The sequence below is a fragment of the Sminthopsis crassicaudata genome, chromosome 3 (genome assembly GCF_048593235.1).
Source record: "Sminthopsis crassicaudata isolate SCR6 chromosome 3, ASM4859323v1, whole genome shotgun sequence".
Taxonomy (NCBI): Eukaryota; Metazoa; Chordata; class Mammalia; order Dasyuromorphia; family Dasyuridae; genus Sminthopsis; species Sminthopsis crassicaudata.
The window spans coordinates 302,801,966-302,817,953 of NC_133619.1; the positions used below are offsets into that span (position 1 = coordinate 302,801,966).

Consider the following 15,988-nt stretch of genomic DNA (forward strand, 5'->3'; position numbering starts at 1 on the left):
AAAAAAAAAAAAAAAACACCCAGTCTGAATAAAATAACTAGAAATTAAGTATGAGTTGCAGATTGAATGAGGATAAAAATGTAAACAGATGGTCAGGTTTCCAAATTACCAACAAATTCCTAGATATTGGCCCTCAGGACCTCACAACAAAGGGCTCACTGAATTAATGGCATCCCACACATACTTTTACATAAAAAGTAGTGCCTCAGAAAAGGTACTTTTTCTAACTCTGTTACTATAACGTGGTGAAACACTCAAGCATTTGCCACTTGACATAGTAGGCTCTTGGCAATAACATTTAAGTCTTTGATAAATTGCACATTGCTTTACCAAATTTTTACTAGCTATTTTAAATCATATGTTTCAATGTATCACACTCATTCCATTTTTATTTAGATTATATACATAAGCCATCATTTGAATTTCTTTAAAAAGTGTACACCATTAAATCTAGCAGTACCAAGTTCAATAAATAGTATTAAGCCTTTTAAAAACCCACCTCATTTTACATCTTGAGTGCTCTATTTCCTCAACAGTAGCAATGCTATTAAAATCATATTCTATCTAAGTCAGCTTCAGAGCAAGATTTTTTGTTTCTGTATAGTTTACTATAGCAGTTTATGGTTGCTTTAGATTCAAAGATATGTTTCTCATCATTTATTATTGTCTCTGTGGGAAATGATCAAATTGATTGGTAGCTGCCACCAGGTTCTTAGAGTTATGCAGAAGGCAAAGGCACTTGCCTTTCATCATATTAAGGTTCTCTCTCAATTTAGCTTTAAGAAACAAAACAAAAAGATACTTTTTTCTTTGTAAAACAAATAATCAATCCACAGGGATTAATTGTATATAAAAGAAATCTATTTTACAGTACTCGCCATATTATTTTAAAAACCAACATGCTGTAAAATGTTTATATATCAGTATATACCCACACACACATACACATATATCTATGTGTTTGTGTGTGTGTGTATATATACTATAAACAAAATCATCCAAAACATAATCACTTCCCTCCTCCCCCCCAATGAACAAATCAGTTTTTATTTGCATGGCCAAAATATCCTTTGTTCCCTCTGCAACATTGTTTTGGATATCCCCTTCTGTTGCATTAGGGATTAAGCTTCAACACTGCAAACTTCCTTGAACAGCCACTCCCACAACACCTAAACATTAAACAGATGTAACAAATGACAAACACCACAAACGGAAAAACTAAGTTCCACCATTCACCACGGTCTGTGATCTCATCTGTAGGGCTTGGTTGAAGTGTGGGCAAACGTCTAAAAAGTGGGTCATTTTTCCTTTCCCAGCTGTTTTACAACGTAGGAGGTTTTAATCCGTATTTCTTTGCAACTTCTGTCTGAGCATAGGCAGCATCACAAAGTGAATAGAGGTGTGCCATCTCCATTTCAGATTTGGCCAGATTAATTGCCTTGTTGAACATGTCAATGGCTTTATCCATGTTTCCCCTGAAAGGACAACAATCAAAGTCAAAACAACAGCATAAATTTTATTAACTAAAAAAGGAAGGGATAGTAATGTAAACAAAATGATAGAGACCTGACTACTAAGTTTAAAATGAAATTAGTTGCTTTGTATTTGAAACCTTATTAGTGGGTATTATTCTGGGCAACACCAGAGAAGAGGGAATTAATTTTTGCTCATGAGATAATTTTAAATATATCAAATTTTTATGTAGGTTATATTATCAAAATAAAAAATAGAATCATAAAAAATTGTGCTAGGTAAACAGTCTAGATGGACAACATTTTTCAGGAGAGTAAATTTTAGTTTTAATAATAAAAAATGGGGTTTAGTAGCCATAGTAGTTGTTTCCTTAAAGTATAAAGTGAAGTACTCAAGCAAAAGTCCCATTAAAACATCAAAACTATTTTATATTTAATTGTTTAAAGTCAAATAGCATTTGACTGCACTAATTCAAGATTGGTTTATCTTGGACACAGAACTTGAATCTGTTCAATGAACAGCATAGTCAGGGATTCAATTTGTATCTCTCTATATAAATTTCACCACTGTTCCATCAAGTCTGCCACCATTTTGGCTCTGCCCTCAGGACAGAGTAGGTTAAAGAAGCATGTGTTTGAGGACCCTGCATCATTTCTACTTGGCCTGCAAATTCAAAGCTTCATAAATTCTGATTTCTGCCTTAGCAGTATTAAACTTTTAGGAAGAGACCAGAAAGATTAAACTTGCTAAATGTCACACATCTAATGTGTAGTCTTGATTCATTCTATTATTATCCTGATATGTTTCTAATAAACAGAATGCAGAAAAATCTGTTGCCCAACAAAGGTCAGTTCATTTATTATGGACCTGGGAATGTGTTTGGGAAATGATCCTTAATTTTTACCTAAGTGACTACATATACTGATTTAAGTATTCATAGAAAAAAAAAAAAAAAAAAGACAATACACTTCTAAAGCACTAGGCTCTTATTACCAACAAAACTAGTTGAATACTACCAGCCCTCATATAAGGGCTGGTACATAAGAAATTAGGAAATTTCAAACTTACCTAAATTTGGGTTTAAATACAAGTGATTTTGTTGTATGCCTTCAAAATCCCTGGAATATTTGAAAATGTGGCGATAGAAAAGTGGAATGAGCTGCTTTAAAAGCAGATTGCCCTCCTTGGAGATTTTTAAAAGCTGGATGACCATTTGCCTACTGCGTTAATAGTTGAGATTCCTTTTGGTTAAAACTTGGACAAGATGACCATTTAAGTCCCTTTTAGCTCTCAAAATTCTATGATTTACAAAATCGTTAAAATTTCATTAAAATTAATTTCTTTATTAGTAACAGAGTGGGCTTTGTTGTCCAACAATACTGTGAAGATGAGTAAAAAATTTAAGAAAGGCTTTCCTCCTCCAAATTTTTAGAATGTTAAATTATTTTTTACCTCTGCACTTCAATAGTTCCCATTGTTTCATATGCAAAATCACACTTGTTGTCAATTTCAATGGCTTTGCTAATAAGCTCCAAGCCTTTATCTAGATCTTGCTTCCACTGAAGCTGAAGCAAACTGGAAAAAGGAAAAAAGGTTTAAAGTCAGTGAGGTATTTCCTAAATTATATACCCACCCCAGTCAAAGAACTTTGGGAAGTATAAAATTAGTTGGAGAGACAAAAATAACACAAAATGGTGCATTCAAATTAATACATTTTATAGAGAGTAAGTGCTACTAAAATAAAGAGCATGGATGGCATCAACAGGTAAACCTTCCTAGAAGGTACAGGATTTGAGGCAGGCCCTGAAAACTGGTCACATTTGATGAGGAAGGAGAAGGATGAGAGTGGAGTGGTTGGGAGAGAGCAAAGTAAAAAAGAGTTAGGGTGGGAGTCAGGATGGAAGGGCAAAAAAGAAGGCTATCCTATCTGGAAACTCACTTGAGGGTCTATTAATCAATATACTTTCCCTCTATCAATTTTCTTATAGAAATAAATTTAAATACCTAGAGAGAATAGGGTAGTATACAAACTGAGTTGTAAAAGGGCCTTCCTTTCTGGGGCTCTCTTTCCATTATATACATAAAGAACTCCCATTCCTTTACCAAAGACTAGTGCCACCAACATTAGGGGACTGATGTCTTCTGATAGATCAACAAATTCTGATGCAGAGGAACTACAGGTACAGAAACAACTTTAGGACAAAGTGGGGAATAGGAGCTAACCTAGAGAAACATTCAACTAATTCTGGTAACAAAAACAAAAGACAATCATCTTTGATATGATTATAATTTTATCATGAGCATTTGACATTTTCAGAATCTCTAGCTGCATGTCAACATGCTCTAAGAACTAGGTTAAATATATGTTCTTACCATCAATGTCATTTCTCTATAAAGATGATGTATTAGACAGCTAAGGTTTTTTGAAAACAACTTGACAGCAGTGGTGTATTAAGTGCACTGGTTGAGATACTGGTGGTCTGCAGTCAGGAATATCCATCTTCCTAAGCATAAATCTGGCCTTAGACACTTTCCCATTGTGATATTGGGAATGGTATTTAATCCCATTTGTCTCCTCTGTAAAATGAACTGGAGGAAAGAAATGGAAACCACTCCAAAATCTTTGTCAAGAAAACTCTAAAAGGAATCATGAAGACGCAGAGAAGACTGAAGAGACTCAACAACAAAAATTGGTAGGTTAACAACACTTCCTGGCTTTTACCTTTACTCTTAACTATAGTCATGTGTGTGGGAATACATCAATATTAAAATAAGAAGGATTATTTTATTATTCATAGCACTATGCCCTTCATTTTTTAAGCCATGTTACACTTGAAAATTAATGAAATATTTAAGGATTATTTGCTGTGGGAAACTTTTGACTTAAAATTTTTATCTTTTCACCCCCATACAAACCAATTAACTATGGAAAAATGGTGAAATGAATAGAAACCACAAAAATACATACCCTTTATGAACATACGTTGTGGCATTGTCTGGTTCCAAGTCAATACATTTATCATACATTTCATCTGCTTTACCAAACTGTTGCTGATCTGTTAGTGCCTGTGAGGTGACATTTCATTGAAATTGAGTAACTTGAGTCACTCAATGCAATTTAAAATTATAATTACTTAGATATCACTGGCTGATTGTTTTAATTCTCTACATTTCAATCATTCATTTCTATGAATTCACTTAACTACCTTCTTCCTTTTGGGTTCAATGCTAAGGTATAAGATATAAGATATAAGATATAAGAGCAATCATGATATAAGATATAAGGTATAAGATATAAGATATAAGATATAAGAGCAATCATGGATTTCATTTGTATCCAGTTTCAATCACAATTTTGATGGCAAAGTCTTAACTAAAAATATTATACATCTTAATAGTTTTATACTTTAAAAAGGTCAGCGCTATTTACTCTCTTCTCTGCATCACAATATTTTAAAAACCTTTTCCTACAAGCACATGTTGGAGTTTCATAATAGACAAACAGATCAATTCTTGTCAGTGATAATTTTAATGAGGACCTTGCACCTTACCTTTAAAATACATTTAAAAACACAGAATACTACCAGAAGCCTTCAACTTCCATTCATAATACTTAGCCAAATTATCAATATATGTAAGTGGTTTTATACAGTAGGGAAGACACAAACTTAAGATTGTTATGTCTTCACATACTTCTTTAAAAAATTCCTCTCCCCAAATAGGTGCCCCAAGAGTACCAGCACAATTTCTATATCTTTAAGGCAATAACAAAAGGAAGGAAACAGAACATGTTTGATCTGGACTTCCTCCTGTCTTTGCTTTTATCTACCCAACAGAATACCCTATATCCCTCCCCCTCCAGTTGCCAATCTTACATATAAACTGAATTCCTACCCACCTTTTAAAGCAAAATTTAAAAGCCAACTTCTGCAAAAAGCTATCCCTGATTTTCTAGTCAATCAATAAACATTTCTTAAGCTCCTACTATGTTCTCTGGCCCTGTGCTAAAATCTGACAAAAAATACTTTCTACTCTCAAGCTCAGTTTAATGAGGAGACAACATGCAAAAATGATAATGCAAATCAGACATATGAAAGTTACGATTGTAAATGGTCATATAAAATAGCATTACTAAGTGGAATGGGAGGGGGGAAGAGGAGAGGGATCAGGAAATCTTTCTTGTGGGTGAAATTTTAGTTGGGATTTGAAGGAAGCTAGGATGCAGAGATATAGAAGAGCATTCCAGGGATGGGAGACAGCCAAGGAAAACAAGTGGGAGTCTAGAGATGGAGGATCTTATTCAAGGAACAGCAAGATCAGTGTCATTGGTTTGCAGAGTATATATGGAGAACTGTATGGCAAAGTTATTGCAGATAAGTGGTCAAAGGATATAACAAACAGTTCTCAAATAATCACTGCAAGCTAAGAATAATTATATAAGAGAAAAGGAACTATGAGATTTCAAGTCATAACCAGCAAATGGTGAAGATGAGAATACAGTAAGTCAATGCTGCTTGAAGGTTTGTAGAAAGAGGGACACGCTAATGTAAATGCTGGTACAGCTGCAAATTTGTATAACCATTTTGGAATACAATTTGGAATAATACAAATAAAGTGGCTAAAAATATCCATAACCTTTGACCCACAGATTCCACTATTACATATACTCTATATGGTCAATAACAAAAAGTTAAGGCATCATATATTTATTTATAGTAGCACTTTTTGTAGTAGCAAAAAAAGTAGAGAAAATAGATATCTACTGTGGAACGACTAAAAAAGCTGTAGCACATTAGTGTAAAGAATTATTTATTTTGTCCTAAGGAAAAACAAATACAGAAGTATTTTTAAGACTAATTTAAAATAATCAAAGACCAGAAAACAATACATACAACTGTTACATTAATGTAACTGGAAACAACCTCCATGAAACAAAGATGAAAATTACAAAAACATAAAGAACAAGTGTGGCCCCAAGGAAGAGATGAGACAGAGCACCTTTCTCTCTTCAAGTCTTAACACCTTTAGTAGAGCTGAAAGGTTCAGATGTGGAACAATACTGCATATAATGTCAAGATTTTTAGAGGTTTTGATAAGCTTTGCTGATTTATCATCCCTTTTCTTCTTTTTTCAAAATTTCTATTACAAAGGATTGCTCTTGGGGATTGGGAAATATGGAGGAAATCTAGGCAATGTAAAAATCAAGACAAATAAAAATCAATTTTTTAAGAGGTGATGGGCACCTGATCTAAAGTGTGGAATGATTACAGAGAAGGGAATAAGTTCGAAAGATGGAGTTGCCCAATAGGGAAAACATGGCAACTGAATACAAGTGAAAGCAAATGAAGGACAATAATGAGGTTCTGACTTAGGGTGACAAAAAATAAATAAACAAACAACAAGAGACATGTGAAATATCCAAAAGGCATATGGTGATGTAGAACTGCAATTGATAATAAAGATTAGACTAATGAGAGCAGTAGGAAACACTTAGGACAGGGCACTGGAGTACAATAGCTAGAGTGGGAATGAGGCTAGTTCTTCATGACAAGCTAGCAAAGGAGACTAACACTAAGTGGTTATATAAGTAGGAGAACTAAGAGATAAAAAAGATAAAAATAACCTCAGAGATAAGAGGAGGATGATCATTGTTAAACACTACAGAAGTCAAGAAAAATATGGACTAGATAAAGCAATGTGAGTGTTAATCATTTAAGAAAGTTATTACTTGTTACTTGGCTGTTGCAGTAGAAAAATACCTTTTTAAAAAAACTGCTATAATATATGGCAGTGATTTAATTAATATATGACAATGATTTAATATCAGAAAGTACAGAAGGTAGAAGTTGGGAGTGAGGGGTGAAATGACACAAGGGTTGTTAGTCATTTTTAGCAACTCAGATCAGGTCTCCAAATTCAACTCAAATGTTCAAATAAGATGGGTATATTTTTAATCACCTGTATTCTGGAGTAAGCTATTGCTTCAAGAAGAAACTATTGGGTAATTTTAAGGTACAACATATGGTCTACTTTGCCACATCTGAGGACTACGGTCTGCATCTAAAGCAGTGTTCCTATTTTTGTATCATGGACCTCTTTTCAGAAAAATGTTTTTTAAATATTTTAAGTACATGGGATTACACAGAAAGTCAGTTATACTGAAATAGTTAAAAAAATATATTTTAAAAATTCATGGTCCCCAAGTTAAGAAGCCTTGATCTAATGCAGAATAAATGAGTGGTTACATATATCCAAACACATTACATTAGTTCCACAGAGATTGATCTTTCTATTCTAAATTACCAGAATTCAAGGATTAGTAAGAATTGATTAGAGGATTTTAGTGGGAATTTTTTTTAGCACAACTAATTAAATTAACAAGATTAATACAATGTTTATCACTTACCTGGGCATACAACGCATAGCCTTCAGCACATCTTGGAAATTTCTTTATGACATCCTCAAAGCCTTTCATAGCTGCCTGAACTTGTGTAGAATTATTTCCTGTGTAAGCTTGCCGATACTGTTTTGAAAACAAACAAAATACAAAATCATAGCAGCTCTGTCAAAATAGGAACCCTCAAATCATGACAGTCAGCAGTAAAGGGACACAAAATGATGTATGTGGTTCTTTAGAACTTTTAGTTGGAAATTCTAATATTGACCAGCCCCTTGTTTGTTTTTAAATTTTTTTTAAAATTATACCTTTTCACATATAAAACATATGCATGGGTAATTTTTCAACATTGTCCCTTGCAAAAACTTCTGTTTCAACTTTTCCCCTCCTTCCCTCCACCCCATTTCCTAGATAGCAGGTAGTCCCATACATGTTAAATATTTTAAAGTATATGTTAAATACTAATACACACACACACACACACACACACACAGTTATTTTGTTGTACAATAAAGATTGTATTTAGAAAGAAGGTAAAAATAACCTAAGAAAAACAAAGTGGTCCATACTCATTTCCCAGTATTCTTTCTCTGGGTGTAGCTAGTTTTGTTCATTACATATCAAATGGAACTGATTTCAGCCTCTCATTCTTACTAATTCATAATTTCATTAAGATATTTACTTAAAATAGGAAACAAATGCAAATAAACTGGAAGATTTCCAAGTCTTTTGCTATGTAGCAATATTTTTATTAATAGCCATTGTCTTAATGGTGCTCTTTCTGAAAAGAGGAAAATTCATAGCCTCATAAAGTTACAAAGATAACTCAATTCTTATTTGTATCCAAAAGTTTACTTAGCTATAAAACACATCACAGACATGGCCAGCCTCAGAATCAAAGAAAAATGAGTTCAGGACTTGAAAAATCACCAAATCACATCTCAGCCAAAAGTTTTCTAATCTGAATACATAAGCCATTAGACTTATACCATCTTGAAAGGAAAATTCTTATCCAATACACACACATACATACATACATACATAAGCCCTAAATGAAATGTTTAAAGAAGTATCATTAGTGAAAGCTCACTGAATGAAGTAGCAGAATGCCTATGTTTATGAGAATGGGAGCATAGTTATAGAGATAGAAAGGGCCTTATAGTGCACCTAATCCAAGGCTCTCATTTTACAGCTGAGGAACCCAGGGCCCAAGAAGGTTTAAGTGATTTGCTGAAAGTCACACAGGTAGCCAGTATCAACCGCAGGATATAAATTCAATTCTTCCAACTCTAGAACAAGTTATGTTAGATAGGATCATGGGATATTAACTATGGTCCTAAACTTGGCAGGATTGAACATCTATAAGATGAAGAATAATAAAAACATCAAAGTAATGGTACAGATAATAATCCTTAGGACTTTTTTCATATACAATATCCCTTACAAAACAACAACAAAATAAATAATGAAATAAAACCAACTTCAGTAACATTTATACTTAAGGAAGAAATGCATACCAGTGCAAAACACTTTTGAGCCTGGGCTAGGGCTGAATCAGGTCGTAATCTAATACATTCATCAAAGTCTGCTACTGCTTCTTCAACCTGATCAAGAAGGATCTTTAACTAAGGAAATAAAAATAAAATTAATTGTCATTCCCAAATAATTCTGTAAAAAGTAAGCACTAGCATCAATGTGGAAAAAATGCATTTTATTTATTGCATGCATTATTAGCACAATACTGAACAGTACTAGTTGAATATTTGCCATCAGGAAATACTGATTTAGAATATATCTCAGAGAACTACTAGAAAGTTAGCATTTTTTGCACTCTTTTTCCTCCGATTAAACCTCTTTCTCTTAGTAGAAATGTGATAAATATTTACACCAATTTTCCCTTTAATCCATGTGGTTTTTCCAAATTCCTTCCTAATGAATAAGATTTTTTAAATTAAAGAAATCTGAAATTTTCTATTCCACAAGCAACAGAAAAATTGATTGAATGCTTAATCAAAGTCTTCAAAGGAATGATATGAAAACAATATCAAAAAATTAAAAGATACAACTGCTACAGAATTCAAGTGCTTTATATTAAAAGAAAATACCAGAACATATTTCTTGTCCTATAAAATTGGCCTAATGTGTATTATAGTACTGTAGATGATATGGTTATAGAGGAAAATCCAGAGTACACAAAGAACATAAAGAGCTTTAGGTTAATAGCTGTAATATGGTTGCTCCTACTATACACACAAAGCTATACTGCTCTGGCAACTTAATAAATTTATGGTGCTCATATTAAAAGTAAAAGACTTTTTTTGTTTTTTTCCGGCTTCACCTTCTTTTGAAACAGAAGGATCATAATAGATCCAGAACTGAAAGGAGCTGAAAGTCATCTAATCTTATTCCTACATTTTATAGAAGAGGGATCTTAGATCTTAGAAGGTGAAGGGTTTTCAGTTTCCCAAAAGTTACAAGTGTAGCTCTAATATCCCAAATTAAGCTCTGTATTTATTATTTCTAAAAACCCAGCACACTAGACTTCATTAGAAAGCAAGAGTAATCTTGGTCATTAGTGTCTGCTTCTTTAAAAACAACAAAAAGTAACAAATAAGGGGACAAATCTAAGACTGCTTGGAGTCTCGACTATGGGACTACATCCCTAATTCTTCTGACTCTGAAGGTTTTGTTCATGAGAGGCAAACATATATGTAAACAAATGAAGGCATCATAAATTGAGATATTAGCAAAAAAAATATCTAGAAAATGTAAGATTATTTCCAAAAGTCAGAATGTTAAAGAAAAAATTGAGTTTACCTGTCCTCGGTGGTGATAGACATCTGCATTTTGAGGATCAATATCAGCAGCCATGTTAAAATCCTGAGTAGAGAGCAAAGGCTGCTGTTGTTGCATATACATGCTGCCTCTTTTAATCAGGGCATTTGCACGAAGCTGTAGATTGAAATAAATTAAAAATTTAAAATATGCAGTGTTATCAACACCATTCTTTGGACTCTTAACACTACTTTCTTATGGTACTTATTATATTTTACATTGTATCCAATGGCCACTGGATAGAAAGACCAGTTTCAGAAAGCCTCAAGAAGATCAGTGTTCAAAGTCCTACTTCTCACATTTTCTGGTTTATATGTCTCTGGCAAGTCAGTGAACTTTCTAGTATCCCAGGAAACACTTCAACATTTGAATGAATTTCTATTAGAATCCCCTTCTCTCCTGATGAATTACAGCAATTCTAGTTCCAAGTCCTATTCTAAAATGCTGAACTCTTAACTCCTTGGGAGCATGGCTTCTAACAAACACATATCAATTTCTTCCTCAAAACTAGTTAAACATCTCATCCTCTTATTGGATAGTTAACATTTGATGAAAGGTAAGCACTTAATTTATATCTGGGTATTTTTCCTACAGAATTTACTACTTAAATACTTTACAAACTAATGCTGATCAACACCAACAATAAATATCCTTTCTATTCAGCTTTTCAGTAGAAGCACTTTAGGGATTAATCATTTTATAAAGAACCTGTGGCAAGGGAAGCTTAAATAAATTAATCAAGCTACTAACCATTGGTAAAGCACTCCCCCCCCCCCCCCCTGCAAATTTAAAGTAACTTTTCTGCATTAAATATTTTAAAACTAATGTGTGAAAATTTATACATTGGAATGGCCTTATAAACTTGTATTACTCGGTTATCTATTACCCAAAAAGATCTCCAAAAAAGGAAAGCAACTAAATCTGCTAGACAGATCCCTATTTTCCTGTCACCTCTATGCACACAGAATGGCTGAGGAAAGAAACTGCTAACACTCTGTAGCAGAATAAAAGAAAACCTTTCTGGGAAAAATCCATTCTATTCATTCCAACATTACTGGAGCATTTTACTTGTAGAACAAAGCAATATCCTTATAATAAATGTTTTGGGACACTACATGAGGGCAACTAATGAAGCTAGAGTCAGGAAGACTCAGGCTTCAGATACTTTACAGCTGTGTGATCCTAGGCAAGTCACTTAACCCTGTTTGCTTCAATTTCCTCATCAGAACTCAAATCTAGCCTCAGACGTTTATTCGCTGTGTGGCCCTAGGCAAGTCATTTATCCTGTTTGCCTACTCATCTGTAAAATAAACCGAAGAAAATGGCTAACTATTCCAGCATCTTTGCCAAGAAAAACCCAAATGGGTTCAAGAAGAGCCAGACATGACTGAAAAACAACTGAACAAGATGGATACTATTACAAAGCAAACCTTTAAACAATTATTTCCTTTCCCACAATACTATGATATGTCAAATAGGGGTGGGGGAAAGAGAAGGACAAAGAAAAATCCGTTTGCTTACCTTCACATTAGCATCTTCCATGCTGATGACCTGATCTAAGTCTGGCTTAGCTGCATTGGCATTGCCAATAAGCAAGTAGAAGGTGGCTCGTAGCAACAAGGCTTCAGCTGTGTATTTACCTCGTGCATCTATTTCTTTTGTGCACTCACTTATTATCTTATCATAGTTTTCTTCTTCCATATACTGCTTGGCCTTTAAATATCCAGAACTGGAAATGTCAATAGAGAGAACAATTCTTGAACTACATACTTATATCTAAACATGTGTGTGTGTGTAAACAAATGTCAACTTCCTTAAAATATAAATCTGGCCTGGTAAAAAGACCAGAATGGCAGAGTAGGGGACATAATAGCATAACGTAGTCTAATTTCCTGTCCATAGCATTTTCTTCATACTTCTGCATCTTCTACATCTGATGTTTTTAATGACACAAAACAACTCATTCCATCTGGAGGCAACACTAATTATTTGATCTTACTTATACAGAAGGTATCCTAAAATCCTGAGTTTTGGAACAATTCTTCAATGTGCTAAAATCTGCCTCTTTCTAACCTGGCCAAATCTAGTTTCCATGTTATCTAATTAATTCTCCAAATGTTGAAAATTACATTTTATGTGATGAGCAGCATGCTTTCTAAAAGCTCAAGTATTAACTGCTGTTGTCATATGGACAAGGAAAGCAGACAATATAATAAGAGTAAACTGTAAGCAAACGCTGTACTTTTAACACACTCTTGATGAAAGATTCATATTTCTTTTGAGAGACCACAAGGCACTGTCTCAAAAGGTACCAGGAGTTTCCCTAATATTTTGGAAGCTGAAATATGGTAAAAAAAAAAAACTAAACCAAACCAAACAAAACCACAGACTTTGGCATACTTACTTTTCTCTTACTTCTAATGCTTCTCCTTCCTTGTCTTTATCTTCATCAGACTTCTCTCCTTTCAGCATAGGCTGAGAGATGATGTCATCAGTGAAGGAACTAAAATAAGATTTAATGAACTGTGGAGATGGCATCAGAGGTTCACGATTCTGGAATTTAATTATATGATGAAATGTTAAAATGGGGAAAAAAATGCATGTACATTTTTAGGATACAGAAAAAGAAAATTCAAACTGTACCTTTGATATTGATTGAATATTTTGATATATTGATAGAAATGAGTATAAATCCAAATTAAAACACATTCAATTTTTTCTTTCTTTCTTTTTTTTTTTAAAGTTCTAGAATTATTTCTAGTCTTACTTTGTAAATTTGGCTAACTACACTCACTTCCAATGTAGATAATACTAATTCTAATTCTTTACTTTTGCCATTCTTGTCTACATTGTAATGATTTTACCATACATGATCTACCCAATAAGCTTTGGGGTTCCCCAACAGGATATCTTGAATATAGCACGCCCTTTAATGACCTAACCATAGTTATTATTAAGGCTCATACTACTATAAAACCGAATTCTAAAATTTAAGTTCTATACCAATGTCAGTTGTAGTTTTAGTCACTAAATCTTGTGAATATTTGGTCAATAAGCATTTTTTAGAGCCTACAATGTGCCAGGCACTGTATGAGAAGCTGGAAGGCTATAGACACAAAAGTGAAACATTATATTAGGAAAAGCAACACCTAGGCAAAAATGCAAAGGATATACAAAGTAACTGAGAGAATGGAGGAAAGAAGATTGGGAAGAGGACAGGAAATAAGGTCAACTTTGATGGGAACTAAGTGGCCAAGTTGAAGCTGAGCATTCTGGATATAGGACCAGCCTATTAAAAAGCAGAGACAGGCAAAGGACACAGACAATTTTCAAATAAAGAAATTAAAGCCATTTATAGTCATATGTAAAATACTCTAAATCAGTACTGTTTAGAAAAATACAAGTTAAGACAACTCTTAAGGTACCACTTTATACCTCTCAAATTGGAAAATATGACAGGAAAAGATAATAAATGTGGGAGAGGATGTGGGAAAACTGGGACATTAATGCACTGTTGCTAGAATAGTGAAATAGTCCGATCATTCTGAACAATTTGTAACTATGCCCAAAGGGCCACCAAACTATGCATATACCCTTTTTTCCAGCAGTGCCACTATTGGATTGACATTCCAAGATAGTCATAAAAGAATGAAAAGGATCCACATGTGTAAAAATATTTGTAGCCATCCCCAGGAAATTAAGTGGATGCCCATCAACTGGGGAATGGTTAAATAAGTTATGGTAGATGAGCATAATGGAATATTTTTTTCTATAAGAAATGATGAGCAGGTTGATTTTCAGAAAAAAATCTGGAAAGACGAACTGATGCTGAATTAAGTGAGCAGAACCAAGAGAACTATTGTACACAGTAACAACAGGGTTATGTGATGGACTTGGCTCTTTTCCACAATATGGTGATTCAAGGCAATATCAAGACTTGGGATGGAAAATGCCATTTACATCCAGAGAGAATTATGGAGACTAAGTAGGGATTGGAGCATAGTATTTTCACTTTTCTTTTTGGTCTGTTTTTTGCTTTCTCATGTCCCCCTCCTCCTCCCCCTGGTCTGATTTTCCTTGCAAAACATGACAAATATGGAAATATGTTTAAAAGAATTAGATAATTTGGAGCTATGCTCAAAGAGTTATTAAAATGTGCATACCCTTTGTTCCAGCAGCATTACTACTGGGCTTATATCCCAAAGAGATTTTAAAGAAGGGAAAGGGACCTGTATGTGCAAGAATGTTTGTGGCAGCCCTCTTTGTAGTGGCCAGAAACTGGAAACTGAGTGGATGCCTATCAATTGGACAATGGCTGAATAAATTGTGGTATATGAATATTATGGAATATTATTGTTTTGTAAGAAATGACCAACAGGATGATTTCAGAAAGATCTGGAGAGACTTACATGAACTGGTGCTGAGTGAAATGAGCAAGACCAGGAGATCATTATATATTTCAACAACAACACTACATGATGATCAATTCTGATGGACGTGGCAATGAGATGAACCAAATCAATTCCAATAGAGCAGTAAAGAACTGAACCAGCTACACCCAGGGAAAGAACTCTGGGAGATGACTATGAACCACTAAATAGAATTCCCAATCCCTCTATTTTTGTCTGCCTGCATTTTGGATTTCCTTCACAGGCTAATTGTACACTATTTCAAAGTCAGATTCTTTTTGTACAGCAAAATAACTGTTTGGACATGTATACATATATTGTATTTAACTTATACTTTAACATATTTAACATGAATTGGTCAACCTGCCATCTGGGGGAAGGGCAGGGAGGGAAAGGCAGGGAAAAGTTGAAATAAAAGGTATTGCAATTGTCAATGCTGGAAAATTACCTATGCAGAATTTTTTTTTTAATTAATTAACCCCCCCCAAAATAAAATAATTGCATATATTTAATTTCTATCAGTTTGCTTATTGTCTTGGACAGGGGGGATAGGTAAGGAAAAGAGGGGGAAATGTTGAAAACTATCTTTACATGTATTTGGGAAATTTATTAAAAAAAAAAAGGACAGAGACAGGCTATAAAGGCTTGTTGATCTGCAATAACTCTCACAAGCCTTGATATGGGCTGAAAAGTTTGGTGACAAGATTGTGAATCTAGTTAACTTCAATGACAGTGTTGTCTCTGATAAAAATAGTGAAATGGAAAAAACGATGGGTTCAGAGGAAAAACCAGCAAGTTCAAAATTGTTGCTGGTGATGGTACCCTCAAAGGGGATATAGTCTTGGAACACAGGAGACCTGCAAGGATAGAGATA

The 15,988-nt window shown here is 34.0% G+C and overlaps 1 protein-coding gene across 1 annotated transcript in view; it reads right to left on the reverse strand.

The window, feature by feature from the left end:
• Positions 1-373: 373 nt before the first annotated feature.
• TOMM70 (translocase of outer mitochondrial membrane 70) overlaps positions 374-15,988 on the reverse strand; it is a 31,491-nt gene continuing 15,876 nt past the window's right edge. The window contains exons 5-12 of the mRNA XM_074301013.1: positions 13,110-13,258; positions 12,227-12,434; positions 10,688-10,822; positions 9,388-9,495; positions 7,880-7,996; positions 4,442-4,539; positions 2,926-3,048; positions 374-1,475 (exon numbers count right to left, since the gene is read on the reverse strand). Coding sequence (XP_074157114.1) covers positions 1,322-1,475; positions 2,926-3,048; positions 4,442-4,539; positions 7,880-7,996; positions 9,388-9,495; positions 10,688-10,822; positions 12,227-12,434; positions 13,110-13,258 — 1,092 coding nt within the window. The 3' untranslated portion in view covers positions 374-1,321. The remainder of the gene's footprint in view (positions 1,476-2,925; positions 3,049-4,441; positions 4,540-7,879; positions 7,997-9,387; positions 9,496-10,687; positions 10,823-12,226; positions 12,435-13,109; positions 13,259-15,988) is intronic.